Below are 13,589 nucleotides of genomic sequence, written 5' to 3' on the forward strand. Positions count from 1 at the left end.
TGCATGGGTTGTCTCAACATACTACGTGCTAGTGTTACAGCAGTGATACTTACTGTTAAATATGTAGTGAGCGTCTTATGCACCTTTGTACAGGGTTTCACCAACGGTACTTGTGAAGTCTCTGTGGTTGAGCCAGAGGGTCCCAAATGTTTAGTCACTCAATAATTCTTTGAATGTGCTGATGGTAAAGGTTAATGTTATGCTGGTAATTCAGAATTTCACAGGGTCATCTTTCACAATTACTTTTTGATAAAAAGAGTTTTATGTACGGTGTTGTGTTCTGTCATAAACCAAATATCAACTAAAAAATCAGGAAGACACTTCCTTCTCCACAGATGGCTCTGAGTCAAATTGAGGTTGAGTTTCTTGTCAGCTTCTTGTTGGAACAGAGATTGTAGAGCTGAAACACTGATCTGATGAGGATGGTTGGATTCTGTGTCACTTCTGCCCCTTGGGTGTGACAAAGGCAGTTTTACATGGGACTGTGGCATTCTTTGAAGCCTTGTTTTGGGCATTGACTTGAAACTTGCTTTGTTTTCAAGGTCTGGGGTCCTTAAACCTCCTTTGTCAGCTTAGCATTTTTGTGTTTTGTATCACTGTAAAATGGGGGTTCCTTACAGCCCCTATCACAGCAGCCCTAATGTGTGTAGTGATTTTCTTTATTGGCATGTGAAATTAATATAGGTTTTGATACTTTGAGGAAACTAGGGATTGTTTTTCTTTCAATTGGAAGGTGTTAGGGAGAGATTCTTGGCATGTAACATTTTGTGCCTAGCTTTGGAACAGTATTCAGAAATTCAGGGTAGGAATGAGAACACTGATTTATCTAACAGCTTCTAGTAGATCTTTTGGGTTTTTTTCTGTTTTATTTCATAAAATAATAGCATGTTGAGGCACTTGAAATTAGAATTACTGCTGAATATCTACTTTTGACTTGTTACAAGACTTACAGTACTTGGTGTATTACTGTGGTTTTATCAGCCTGTCAAACACACTGGTATGTAATTGTTTTTCACAGATGGTGAACTGGGAAGAGGAAATCTCTTGTTACAAAAGCCTTATGAACCTAAAGTCTGACTTGTCATGTATAACAATTGAGATGTAACGTTGTAGCACAGTTTGGCAAATGTATGTTTTTGTTGCTTAATAGTACATGTTGACTGATAGTTACTCATTTTTACTTTCTATACGTGGTGTATGGTGCATTAATACCTTTAGTTAGGAGCAGAGTCGGAGTTCAGATTCTGCAGGAATAAACTCATCTTTTTTGTGATTTGTAGAATTTTGTATATTCAGAGTTTCTGAGATTTGGAGTCTGGTTTTAGTTTTTTTTTTAATTTTGTTTTGTTTGTTTTTTTGTTTTAATGCAGTGAAACAGTTCAGATTTTTTCGGGAGAGTGATTTTGAGATGTGCTGTTGCAATGTGACATGAAGTTATTTGTTTGAGTATATTAAGCTGAGAAATGACCATAGTCAGATGCTGTGAATGTCAAACAGTGTTAGATGCATTGGTAACATCTCGCTAGGTTTTAACTAGTGCTGCATATCTAGACTTTAGTGGATGGTTGTCTTCCCAGCCTGAAAGCTGGTAATGAATCCGTGGGGTTAAGCTGCAGAATAATTTTGTCACTTCTGTTTGTTTTAGCAGACCTGTTAGCAGGGGAAAATGCTTTAACCTTCCTACTACTGTATAAATCTCTTGTAAATGCCTATCAGTTCCCTATGTGCTGAGGCTTGCAGGTAACATAAAAGCATGGTATTCTTCTTACAGTGGTAATGTTTCCTTAAAGGGAGGCTTGCACAGGTATTTAAGATCACTTCTTTTATATGCTGTTGGATGATAGTATGTTTACTTCTTCTGAGGCTATAGGAAGGTGCTGATAACCTGCTGTATTTCTAAAATGGTTCACCTGAACACAAGCTTTAAATACCTTTTAAGAAATGCCAAATCAGGACAAAAAATTAACTGAATCACTTGTCTGTTTTTTGGGGAATAAAATTTGAGCTTTGCCATGCATCCACACCCTTCCACCAACAGGTAAGATTAGAAATTGCCCCTGTCAATATGCAAGTTTTAAAATAAAGTTTGCAAAAGCCCAGCAGGAGAGTCCAGTATATAGCATGGTGCTGTATGTATACCTGTATTTTCTGTAATCAAATGAGGCTGAAGCAGGGTCTCTCAAGGCAAGGATATCCAAACTGCAGTTCAGAGGTCTGTCATGGAGCAGTCTGTCACTAATGTATCAGCTCCCTTGGTAAAGAGAAAAAAATAAAGATGGAGAACAGCCTGAACAAATCCCAATTAAGTAGCAGGCATAAAACTAAGAAATTGGCCAATGTCAAGCGCATGCATATGTTTTTTCATGTACAGTCTATAATTGCAACAATTGACATGTATGAAGTAGAATCCATGGTCTTAAATATATTGGTATGCAGTGGTCATCGCATGAAGTGTCAGGTTAGAAATGATGTCAGCATATATCTAGCTGAGAGCACTGGTCATGATGTGACTGTGGCAACCAAGTTTAACTGCCAGAACGCACCATAGGCTCTTTGGGAACTTCAGTCACATGTACTTGTGGGAAGAGTCTAGCCCTAACACTGTATTACTGATTCTTGGATGATCCTGGTGACCGCAACATGCTGAATTTTTAAAGATGCTGTGCCAGTAGGAGATAACACTCATTGGTTCTGTGAAGTTAAGGCTAAGTGATAGCCCCAGTTATCAACCTACTTGCTCCATGAATGGAGAAGTAGCTCTGGACCCTGGTGGTGAGGACTGCATATTCAGCCTGTTAAAGGAGGGAGAACAAAGCAAAAATGTACCAGAGTTGCTTTGAATGTGAAACTATATATAATAAGTTTAAGTGAAAATATAAAAGAACAGCTAAAAGGGTAAAACCCAGGTAGTATGGAGATTGCCTAAAACATAAAGCTTGTAGAGTGTATACTACTAGTCAGCAAAAATGCCTGTGTAGCTGGTAACCTTTTTTGAAGAACCTTTCTAAAGAGTGGTAGCTCCCTAAATGAGGAAGAGATGGGAGATTCTTGCACATTAAATGTAGAACCATAATGGGATGGTCAAATATTTTGAAGATAGCTTGATAAAAGCAAAAATCTAGTAAAAAAAAAATTGAGACAGAATTGTAATAGGGTGGGATCAGTGGGGCTGAAATAATGGAAGTATGAAACAAAGATAAAACCCTAATTGAAAATCTGAGTGAATTATTTGCCTTTAGAAAGAAGCTTAGAGTCTTCCCAGTAGAGCCTTTATGGATGGATGACTCTGAGTAGCTGTATTTAGTCAAAGCATTGTTAGAGAAGGTTTTAGAGTAAATTGATGAAATGAATAGTAATGCTGTGTCTGAGACTGCACTGTATTTGGGTTTTTTTCTAAACCAAAAATATGAGGCTGCTGAACTGTTGAGCACAGCATATAGTCTTTCTTAAATCTGTCTTGCTACCAGGTGGCAAATGTAATAGTATAGCTGTCGGCTAAGGAGCTTCAGATTTGGTCAGATTTTTCTGCTCAAGGGAAGGTGTTATCACATAGACTTACGTGTTTTTCATTTGAGTAAGTTGTAACTAGGGAGCGAATATAAATTATGCATTGTATCAGTTATATCGCTAAGCACATACAATTTTGGGGGAGAAGATGCTAATGGATATGCAACTGATTTGTTGGGTGATGGGATACCCCTTAAAAACTAAGGTAAAAGGTTAGATTTTAGGGGGAGATGGGGTTGTGTTACTAGTGGAAAGTTCTGTAAAGATCTTTGGTATCTAGCACATTTATAATGATCAAGAAAAGGAGATTTTACAGCAGGAATCTAAGACAGCTGTGTCTATGTTTTTCCATTGAACTGCAGAGTTATCATGGGGAAGAAGTATTGAAGAACTTTTTTAGGCTATTTATTGCCCTTAAATTTGACACAATTATTAAGATTATTCAAATATGAATGAGAAACTGGAACGGCTGGTCTTACTAGTTGCATGCAGTGACTTTTCTCGTTCTTCATTTGTCCATTCCCTACCTACCCAGTGTCCTCCCATTCCCCAGCAATCCGGTCATATCATACTGAGCTTTTGCAGCAGGCTCAGATGGTCACAAGAATCAAATGGTTTAGCAAGATAATGGGGGTGGGGTGGGGAAGTGTAGTTCTGATAGATATAGTACCAGTGTTCTCTTACTGTAATGAGGACTTGCTTTGTTTAAAGTGGTATAGTTCATGCTTGTAGATGTAAAAGGAGAATTGTGCCTGTGTTTACTTGAGTGAGTTGGTTAATTAAACTGTGGGTAGGAAGACAAGCCTTCCTTACTCTCAGGTCAATCTAAGATAATTAAATGATGCTGCTATGCAAACGAATTGAAACCAATGAAGCTAAGATAATGTTCTAAGTACTGAAACTACGTCCTGTATAGATTCATGGTGTGAAGTCTGCTCACTTAGTTTACCTGTGTTTGAATTTAGCATGTTCAGTATTTCCTTAGATAACTAGACGTGGAGTGCTGGCGTTTTCTGTACACTGCTGGTCTTCACTGATACTTTTTAGCTCAGAGAAGTTATTTGCCCTAACTCAAAAGGAAAGTGATAGCAGCAGTGAAGGTCAGTACAAGGATAGGACATAGAAAGTATTTTAAAAGGCTAATTTTAGTTAGTGTGGGTGATCTTTCTAGGCTGCCAGCGGTCATCCAGTCCTGATTTTCTCTGAATTGCATTCTGATGGTGCAAGTCTTTTCCACTGATTGTAAAATGAACATAGAGAGATTGGCTTCAGTAGGCTAAAATTGTTCTTTTTCAATCTTATCTCTCTTAGCTAAGAGGTATAGCAGCATTGTAGGGGATGTGTCCTGGGTGCCCAGTATCTTTTAAGGAGCAGAGATGTTTATGGGCTGATTTTCCTTTACACTGTTCAGTCTGTAGATCCTAAATAGACTCAGTACCACTGTACTGCTTTGTTTCCTTTTGCCACATGCCTTATCTGTCTTGTTTGCATTGAGCTTAGTAATCTTCTGTCACTCATGGTTGATTTTGGCCAGATAACTGGCATAAGTTAGTGTTTAGGTTGTGAGTGTGATCCTATGTGAATGAGACAGTCTAACCTGTATTTACTGCTTCTTTTGGCATGCACATATAAACACCTGGAGAGTCATTCCAGTGAAGCTCCCAAGGGAAGTCAATGTGTCAATGTTTTCTGCCTTTGGGATACTTATTGTGGTATATGACAAAGCTTTCTGTAAGGTTTATAATCGTAAAAAAAATCCCCAAACAAAACAACCAAAACCAGCACAGACAAAAAACTTGTGCATCTTGCTAGGAAAGATTGAATTATAAATTATGCACACTGTTTCTCTTATCTTTTGATGAATAACTGAGCTTTTGACCTAGAACAACTGATTCCAAAACAGAATACTGCTTTCTTTACATACAAATAATTCTTTTATTTTTTTACAGACTATGAGAAGACACAGAAATGAAGTCACAATTGAATTGAGGAAGGTGAGTCTGCTTTTGTTTATCAACCGTGTTACTTTGCTAATAATACTCTGGTGTCTTAGCTAAATATTTTGCTATAAGCTTTGCTTTATGGCCCCAAACTTACATAAAAAAGTTTTAAATTTGTAGATTACTACTGCAGATTCTAATGTTGGTTTTATTCTCCAACTTAAGCTCAGTACAGCAGCACAGTACTGCTTTACTCCAGTGTATTGCTTGGAAATAATCCATATTCAGTTTCTGTACCAGTTCTCATATTATTACAGTGAAAGTGTCAGCTGTTCAAATGTTTGAAGTCTCTGAATGGGAAAAGGGAGAGTTTTAGCATTTGGAAAGTGTGGATGTTCTTTTGTTTTCTGGAAATTACTGCTTCTGGGCTGTAGAGAGAATTAATTTTAGGGTCTGATTTTGGTTATGTTGGGTAGATGCCAGTGTAGCTGGGAAGATCATGAGCATGAGAGATGATCTAGATCAGTGCTTTGCCTAAAACACAGCATTTGTTATACCCTCGTCATTCAGAACTCTTTCAACAGCATTTCGAGGCACCTTAAAGGCCTGCTGCTGCAGAATATTTTCACAAGCTAAACTACTTGAGCTATGTGTGTAAAGAGAAGGGGTAAACTTTTATCTGCCTTTTGGTACCTTCAATATATTTGATGACTGATACTGGCCCCTTGAGTTTAATCCTGTTGAGAGAAATTCAGTTATTCACCCTTTCCTTGAACATTCTGTTTTCTAGATTTGACTTGTTGCTGCTCCTCACATCCAAATTGCCTGTATCTTTCTGGAAGTGTAGAAGTCTGGAAGGATGCAGGCCACAGTTTAAATGGGACAGTGAAAAACAATTCTTAACACAGTATTCCTATTTATCTTGAGTATGTTGTTGACAGGCACTCAGTCTGTGATCCATTATATCCTTTGGGCACTTCTTGCAGTACTGCAAAGCAAGAGTAGTTGTTTGTTCTCTATTCACGTAGTTTAATAAATGCAGAAATTTTAAAGACATCGCTTCTTGTCTTTTGAAATACATCTGCTTTTTCCAGACTTTCTTAACTTGAATTCTCATTCTGTTCCTCAGTATGCTTCAAGGCCTCCTCAGCTTGCTGTCACCCATGTTTTCTAATATTTTCATCAATGACTAGATGGAAGTGTGTGCTTTCAATATGCTAGACGTAGGTCAAGCTCCTTTGAGTCTCCCATTTAATACATGTCTCCAGTTTGCCAGTTGAATCATTGACAGTCTGAGAGGTGCTTGCTTAGGAGTGCATAGCCACTCAATTTCATCTAATTTTTTTTTCATTATTTCCAAACTGAGAGGGGAGACCAAAGTCTTGCTAAAATCAAAATGAAGGGTTTGTAAATGAAGTTATGTCAATAGAAATTAGCTTAACTTGTTTTTGAGGAATTTTTTCAGCACTTGTCACCGGATTGTGTAGGAGCTACCCAAAATCCTGTGCTAATATTTTCTTGGGATCCTTCTGCTTTTCTTAAAGAGGCTTTTTTGTTTTTTTCAGGTCTTAAAGAAAAACTTCTATATCTCATTGCAGTATAAAAAACGTTTGTAAGATTAATCCCGAGACTATAAGAATTAGTTGAAGAAACCTAATAGGACCCAGATGACTAAAAAAAGAAAATGAAATCTTAGTACTTGTGCATGATGTCATCTAAAATTTGTTTAATGCTTTCATATTTTCCTAATCAAAGAAACCAGCTGAAGATGTGTGAATGTGTAGCTTAAGCTGGCTGTGGCCTCATTGGTACTGGCAGAGGATTGAGGGTACTGGCAGAGGATTGGGGTGTGGAGAAAGCTACTTCTACATACAGTGAAAAATGAAATTGCACAGTTTTTGCTTAAGTGAGATTCAGGTAATTTTGATATCTGAATTATCAGCAGTTGAAGTCTATGCTGACATGTTAGGAGCCCTCTCTGTTCAGAACTAGTGTGTTGATTCAGTGTAAAACTAGCTGTATAACTGTGAAATCTGTACTGGGAAGAGTCATTCATAGCATTTGGGCAGTCTATGCCTGCTGGCAAAGCAGTGTTGTAAAAGATGGCTTAGCTAATGCAGCTTATCCTCATATATCTTGTTAAATTGAGACTGCGTATGAGCAGTGCAGTCTTTGGAGAGAGCTTTGCAGTGCAAAGTGAGAATTTGAGTTTTAATTTAATTCTCATAATTGGTTTTTGTAACAGGTCACAATTTCAAGGCCATTTTATAACAAGCATGGTGTGGAGCAAGTCATGCACTTGAGACAAGGCAATGGAGTGTTCTCTGTGGAAGGAATCTGGTATATGCCAGTAATACATGAGTGAAGATAAGGAAGAGGAAGCCTATGAGCTGCTATTGACTTTTCACTGAAAACTACACATGCAGAGATGAATTATACGTTTAGAGAAGCCTAAGCTCTGGGTGTAGGTCAGAATGTAAATCAAGAGTGAACAGCAGCTGCAGAACTCATAAATACAGGAAGTTGTGTTCTTCTGGAGTATTTGTTGGAACGTCTTCCACTGCAGAGACCAGTGGAAGACATCTCTTTAGTGTAAGAGAGAAAGCATGTGTCCAAGTTGTTGGTTTGCAACAGCTGAACTGGTGCTGGTGGGCACCTGGTTTGCTGTTGGAGCTGCGTGGCAAATGTCAGGCTGTTGCTTCTGGTGGAGAATTGGGACTGAAATGTAAAGGGATATATTTTATTCGGTGGAAATGATAAGCTATAATATCAATTTGTCTTCACCTTTACAGCTAACACAGCTACCCTAGCATGTGTGCCAAATCCAGGAAATGTGTGTTGGCATGATCTTAGTAATCCACCAGTGCCTCTTGAAAACCAAGAGTTATCTTCTCCCTTATCCCAGCTATCCAGATGCTGAGTGTACACCTGGCTTTTGAAGAAAATAGGCAAATTGAACATTCTTGATCTCTACAGTTGAAGCACTACATAGTCATGGGTTTGTCTTTTGAATCAATGTGTGTATAAATATTAAATGAATGGATCTGATGAAGTTGCTCACATTTCTGTTTTGTAAGATGGAATAAATCAAAACAATTCACAGCTTTGAACAGTAGTAAACAATTTCTGCATGCATTAGTGTGAGGTGTTTATTCTTTTGAGATTACAGACATCAAGGTGCATTTGCAACACATTCTGTATTTCAAGAATATGTTAATCTCTATTCACTATCTTCACACCACAGCTCTTATTCAGAAGGAAACTTCCCTTCTTTTTTCTTTTCCCAGTCACTTATTATTTGTTTAGGAATTGAGCTAACAACGTTCTCTCTGATATGAAAGGGTAGCTAGCAGTCATCTGGCAGAGACACAGGTTGGCACTGTGAGCCAGTCACATGACACTTCTGATGGTCAGGCGCCCTTTTTGATTCCATATTGGTCTTGCTGAACATGAGTTTTACGCATTTTGGGAATGGACCTACTACATTTCTGGAAAGATGGTCTCTGGCTATATTGTTAGGGCAGCAGCGGGCCTAAGAGCTTAAAAAGTAGCCATCTTTCTTTGCAGACAGACAAGATAACAGTGTCAGTGTTGGCGATGGAGACTCTCGGGATTTAGAAATTAAACTTCTCAGTGTAGTGCCTTGGCAGAGTCTGATTCAGAATGTTTATTTCTTAATTTCAGCATCACAGAAACCTGAAGGCGGTTCTGTTAAGAAACAGGAACCCTGGAATGAATTGGCTAACTTAGCTGATTTGTCTCACTTCTAAAGGGCAGTGGGATGGATGAATAATGGCTAGGGTTCCGTTTAAGGTTCCGTATCTGAATGAAACCTGTAACTATTGCTGTGAGAGATCCTTTGGTTCTAGGTGCATGGCTTTCTATGAGGAGGAAGCTTGACTTGGGCTGCTTATGTGCTTTAAGAAAGGTAGTCCTTAGCCAGGTCAATGCTATCATCATTGAGTTAGATGCCACCCTTCAAAGGAAGCCTTAACACTCCTAACCTCAGCAGAAACAGAAGATCTTGTCCTCCTTTAAGGTCTGCTAACAAACTGGAATCCTAAGAACTTCCAGGATGTCTCACAAGGTTTATTTTTTACTTTCTTGGCAAACTCAGCTGCCTCTGAGAGTTCATAGACATGAGCTCATAGACATTAGCTCATGAAAGCTCTAATTGCCAATTAAAAGTTTGATGCAAGGCAAAACAATTATTTGCTAAACAAGTGGTAGATTAAGGAGCCGTGGGCATACGTCTTTTTTACCTGTTTCTCTGGCATACTGTATTTGATGTCCCTGCTCTGGTCTTTCTTAAGATTGATGACCTCCACAATAGCTCCTAAATAGTGAGTCTTGAAGAAAGGAATTTTGTCTTCATGTTGCTGGGAGACCTAGGGTGGGAAAAATCTTTTTCTGATTCTCAGGAAGTCTGAGAATGGGGGTGGGGGAGAAAAAAAATGAAAAATTCCACATTTTCAGGTTCAGGATAGTAAAACTTGCTTTGGTTACACAGCTTTTCCAGTACATCATGAATGTATAGCTTTTCATTTACTGTAAAGTGTGGGTTTTAGGTGTATGTCTACCCAGCTTCCAAGAAACGGCTACAGTCGCAGGAGAGTGAAGCACTATTAGTATGTTCTTCTGGAGGCTTCCCTGTCCAGTGTTAGTAGTGCAAATTCTTGGGAAAGAACTTACATCTACCCTGCCTTGACTGAGTGCTCAAAAAAAACCCTAATAAAAAGACCTTAGGAGGAAAATTCTGTTCCTAATGTATTCTTCTGGAGACTTAGTTGAAGCCCAACTTAACAGGCCTCAGTCTTTGCAGCGTGTGCTTCGGGCTGTTGGGCCACACACTGATGTACACTTACGTGTCTACTAATTTTTAGTCAGCCTGCTTATCTTCTGTTTGGCTAGTGCACATCTTTCTCGGGAACCTTGTGACTGCTGTCTGTTGTCTCAAAGGTGAGCTAGCAGAACTCAAATGTAGAAAAGTAGCCTGTCTTCTAACTGCGTATCTGTAGCTATGCTCTTTATCCGAAGAACAGTCGTGGAATCTGTTTGACTGCCTTTGGATGCAAGGGACCTAGTTTGCTGAGCATGTAGGATACAATTTTATTATCCGTGGGTTGTAGGATCATCAGATTGACCTGTTCAGTGTTTTTACAGGTTTGCACGGTTTCTTTAAATCTGTCTAGGTGTTAATGGGTTCTAAGACAGTGAGTGTAGGCAATTAATGGTCCTTTCCCAACCACTGAAGAAATTGAATCTTTTCCCCCCAGGTTTGTATCCAAGAGCTGTTACTAGAAATTCACTCAGGCTAGAAATGCCCCCCTAAGAAAACTTCCATTAAGAGGATATTCAGTAGAGGGTTTCCGAGCATCCCTTTAACATGATGAGGCTGGACTGCTAGGCATTTTCTTTTTCTTCATGATGGACTGTGGCAGGTGCTCTCACTCCCCATAGCCATAACTGGAAATTACATGTAAGTGAAACCTAGAAGCTCAGCTCAGTCTGTCACAACAGTGGTAGCTTAAAAGGGATGTCCAGACAACCTGACTCATACCTCCATCGCTAGCCTGATCCTTTAGTCTTTCCTAGGATGTAAGAGCAGAGGAAAGAGCTGCTTGTTGTCATCTGTGAATACAGCTAATGCTGGCTAGCCCTGCAGTTCCTAATGTTGAGATGTTCTTCAAGTTCTGCTCTTCGTCCCCAGAGAACTCAAATATCTTGAACTTTCATGCTAAAGGAACTTCTTCCTACTAGCTGCTGAGTTCCTGAATTCTTTCCCTGACCTGAAGAGTCATGGTGTTTGTTACCTCAGGGCAAAGATCTTCTTGTTTATTTCTTTTCCCTTTTGATCTTGATGCTTCCCAACAGAGTTGAGACTCTCATAGTTTTCCCATGTGTCAACTGCTGAAAAGCATGTATAAATTTATGGTGAACACCTTTCATAGCTCCATTAGAGTATCCTATTGGCTGTGTCCTATAGTACTAGGTGGAATGCAGCACAGAGCTTGACAGGCATCCTCTTTGCCCACAAGGATTCTTGTGCTATTAATCAGGTTGTCTTTGAATCTTGTTTGCATTGATAGGCATTTTTTTGAACCCTGTGGCCATCTTGCAAGAAGGTAGACAAGGAATACTGGGATCATTTGCATGTTTACTGTTCATGCAGCCTGACTTTCCCACTGTCAGTGAAGCAGATGATGGGTATCTGTCATCAAAAACTCTTAACAGATCATCACACTGGACAAGAAAGTGCACTCATGGTATCATTACTGTTGTTTCTAATCGCTTGGTATTTTTGCCTGGTGTATTTGTCCACGTGCCTTTTGTTCATTTGGAAACCTCTGTAGACTGTTGTAGTGGGATCTCTACTAGAATGTTGAAATTCCTATAACCAGCAGTCAGATGCTGTTTATAAACTTCTAGATTTCATTGTAGTAGCACACATTGTTCAGGCGGTGGTTGAGGATCTCCCCCCTTGAAGGAGACCTGCTTAGTTTTGTTAGCGGTAAGGTCTTACCCTTCATCAGGGATTCCAGTCTGATGCCTCTCTCCTTGAAGGGGCTCTCTCACTGGGCTTTGAACAGGACAGCTGTACCCAGGTGGGCTCATTTGTCTTCATTTTTACCACAGGAGCCTGCAGAAGAGGCTAGTGCTATGATTTAGGTAAAAACATTGGAGTTTGTCACAATACGACAAAATGCAAACATTTTAAGGTCATGCCAAGCTGCAAATCTTGTTCTTTTACTTAATCATTCACAGGGGAGTGGTTGGTCTATCAAATTATTGTATACAGTGGTTAAGCTGTCCAGGAATTAGATGCTTTTGCAAGTGGACAGAGCTGTTTCACATAGCCTTAGAGACGCTTTTGAGACTGGAATGTTCTGTGAAGACTCTGACTTTATAAGAAATGCTAATGACAATGGCTTTTCCTTAGTAAGGAAGTTTTAGTGCCTCTTGGTAAATACTAGCCTCTCTGCTTGAGGCTGCTGTGGAAGCTCCTCTTTCTTGATAACTGTTTTTCAGCCCAACCATCTGCAAACAGTGAGTAGCTACAAGAATGTTCTCACTCACTCTTACTTTCCCTGGCTGAGGTCAGTTTTTATACGTGATTACTTGTACTTACTTTGGTTAACATTAACATTAGGAAGCGTTCTCTTAGGCATACTCATGTTGCCAAAGGGAAGGCGTAGTTGTATATGAAGGTATAAAAGGCTTTCTAAGGAGCTGTTAACTTGCTTGCTGGAATGGGAGAGAACTAGACTCTTGGTTAGCTCAGTTATGGTGTGTGTTATGGCCACCTTTAGCATGCAGCTACAACTGGAAGGCTTTTTGGTGTTACTCAGTCTTATACTAAGATTTCTAATTAGTCTGCAGTTTTACTCTTGTCAAGAGACCCTGTTCCATAGTAGAATTTAAACCTACTTGTTTGATGGGCCAGAATTTGAAATGTTGTTCCTTTTGTTACCGTCCTCACCATCGGTCACCTCCCAGGTGAATCAGTGTGGATAACAGTTCTTATGTCAAGCATACTTTAGAAAAACCCTGTAAAGCTCTTTCCCTGCTTTTTTTTTTTTTTTTTTTTTGAGCATGAGATGTAGAATATTCAGCCGAATATTTTGGGAGGAACAGAATTGGAAAACCCTGCATTACACCATAGTGGTTTGCTGCTAATGACAAGGAAACTTCACCCTTCCCAGTAAATGATTTAGTTTGAAACTTTTAACTTGCTCCAGCAGTCAGTGGTGACAGTTGTGTGCTAAGACCCCAGTTACGTCAGGCTGCACCTTTTCTGAAGACAGGGAACGTCTGTCTGAGGCTGGACCAGTGTCTGCCACCCTCATAGCTAAATGTCTTCCTGTACTTTCATGCTTGTGTGAACTTGCTCACCACCGTGATCTGTGGTGATACCTTTAGGTGGGAAGAGGACAGTTGACTGAAGACATCAGGACCTTTCTCCAGCTTCAATCCCTTCTCCTAGTATTGGCTTGTTTTACTATAACAGCACAGCTGATCCTATAGGAGCTGTTCATTCAAGGCAGGAAGGAACTGCTTTCTCCTCAGGTGGATGTGTGTAGTAGCCGTGTACTGGGGAGGGAGGCTGATACGGTCATGGAGAGGGCCTCTGGAAACTGGGTC

At 39.6% G+C, this 13,589-nt stretch overlaps 1 protein-coding gene and 1 long non-coding RNA gene across 2 annotated transcripts in view; both read left to right on the top strand.

The window, feature by feature from the left end:
* KPNA3 (karyopherin subunit alpha 3) overlaps positions 1–13,589 on the top strand; it is a 48,737-nt gene that overhangs the window by 13,470 nt on the left and 21,678 nt on the right. Inside the window, exon 2 of the mRNA XM_055701561.1 lies at positions 5,457–5,501. Within this exon, the coding sequence (XP_055557536.1) occupies positions 5,457–5,501 (45 nt within the window). The remainder of the gene's footprint in view (positions 1–5,456; positions 5,502–13,589) is intronic.
* On the top strand, positions 5,537–8,582 carry LOC129735326 (uncharacterized). Its single transcript, XR_008730823.1, has 2 exons — positions 5,537–7,364; positions 7,693–8,582. It is a non-coding gene; the product is annotated as an uncharacterized LOC129735326 (long non-coding RNA).

Source organism: Falco cherrug, chromosome 2 (genome assembly GCF_023634085.1).
Source record: "Falco cherrug isolate bFalChe1 chromosome 2, bFalChe1.pri, whole genome shotgun sequence".
NCBI lineage: Eukaryota > Metazoa > Chordata > Aves > Falconiformes > Falconidae > Falco > Falco cherrug.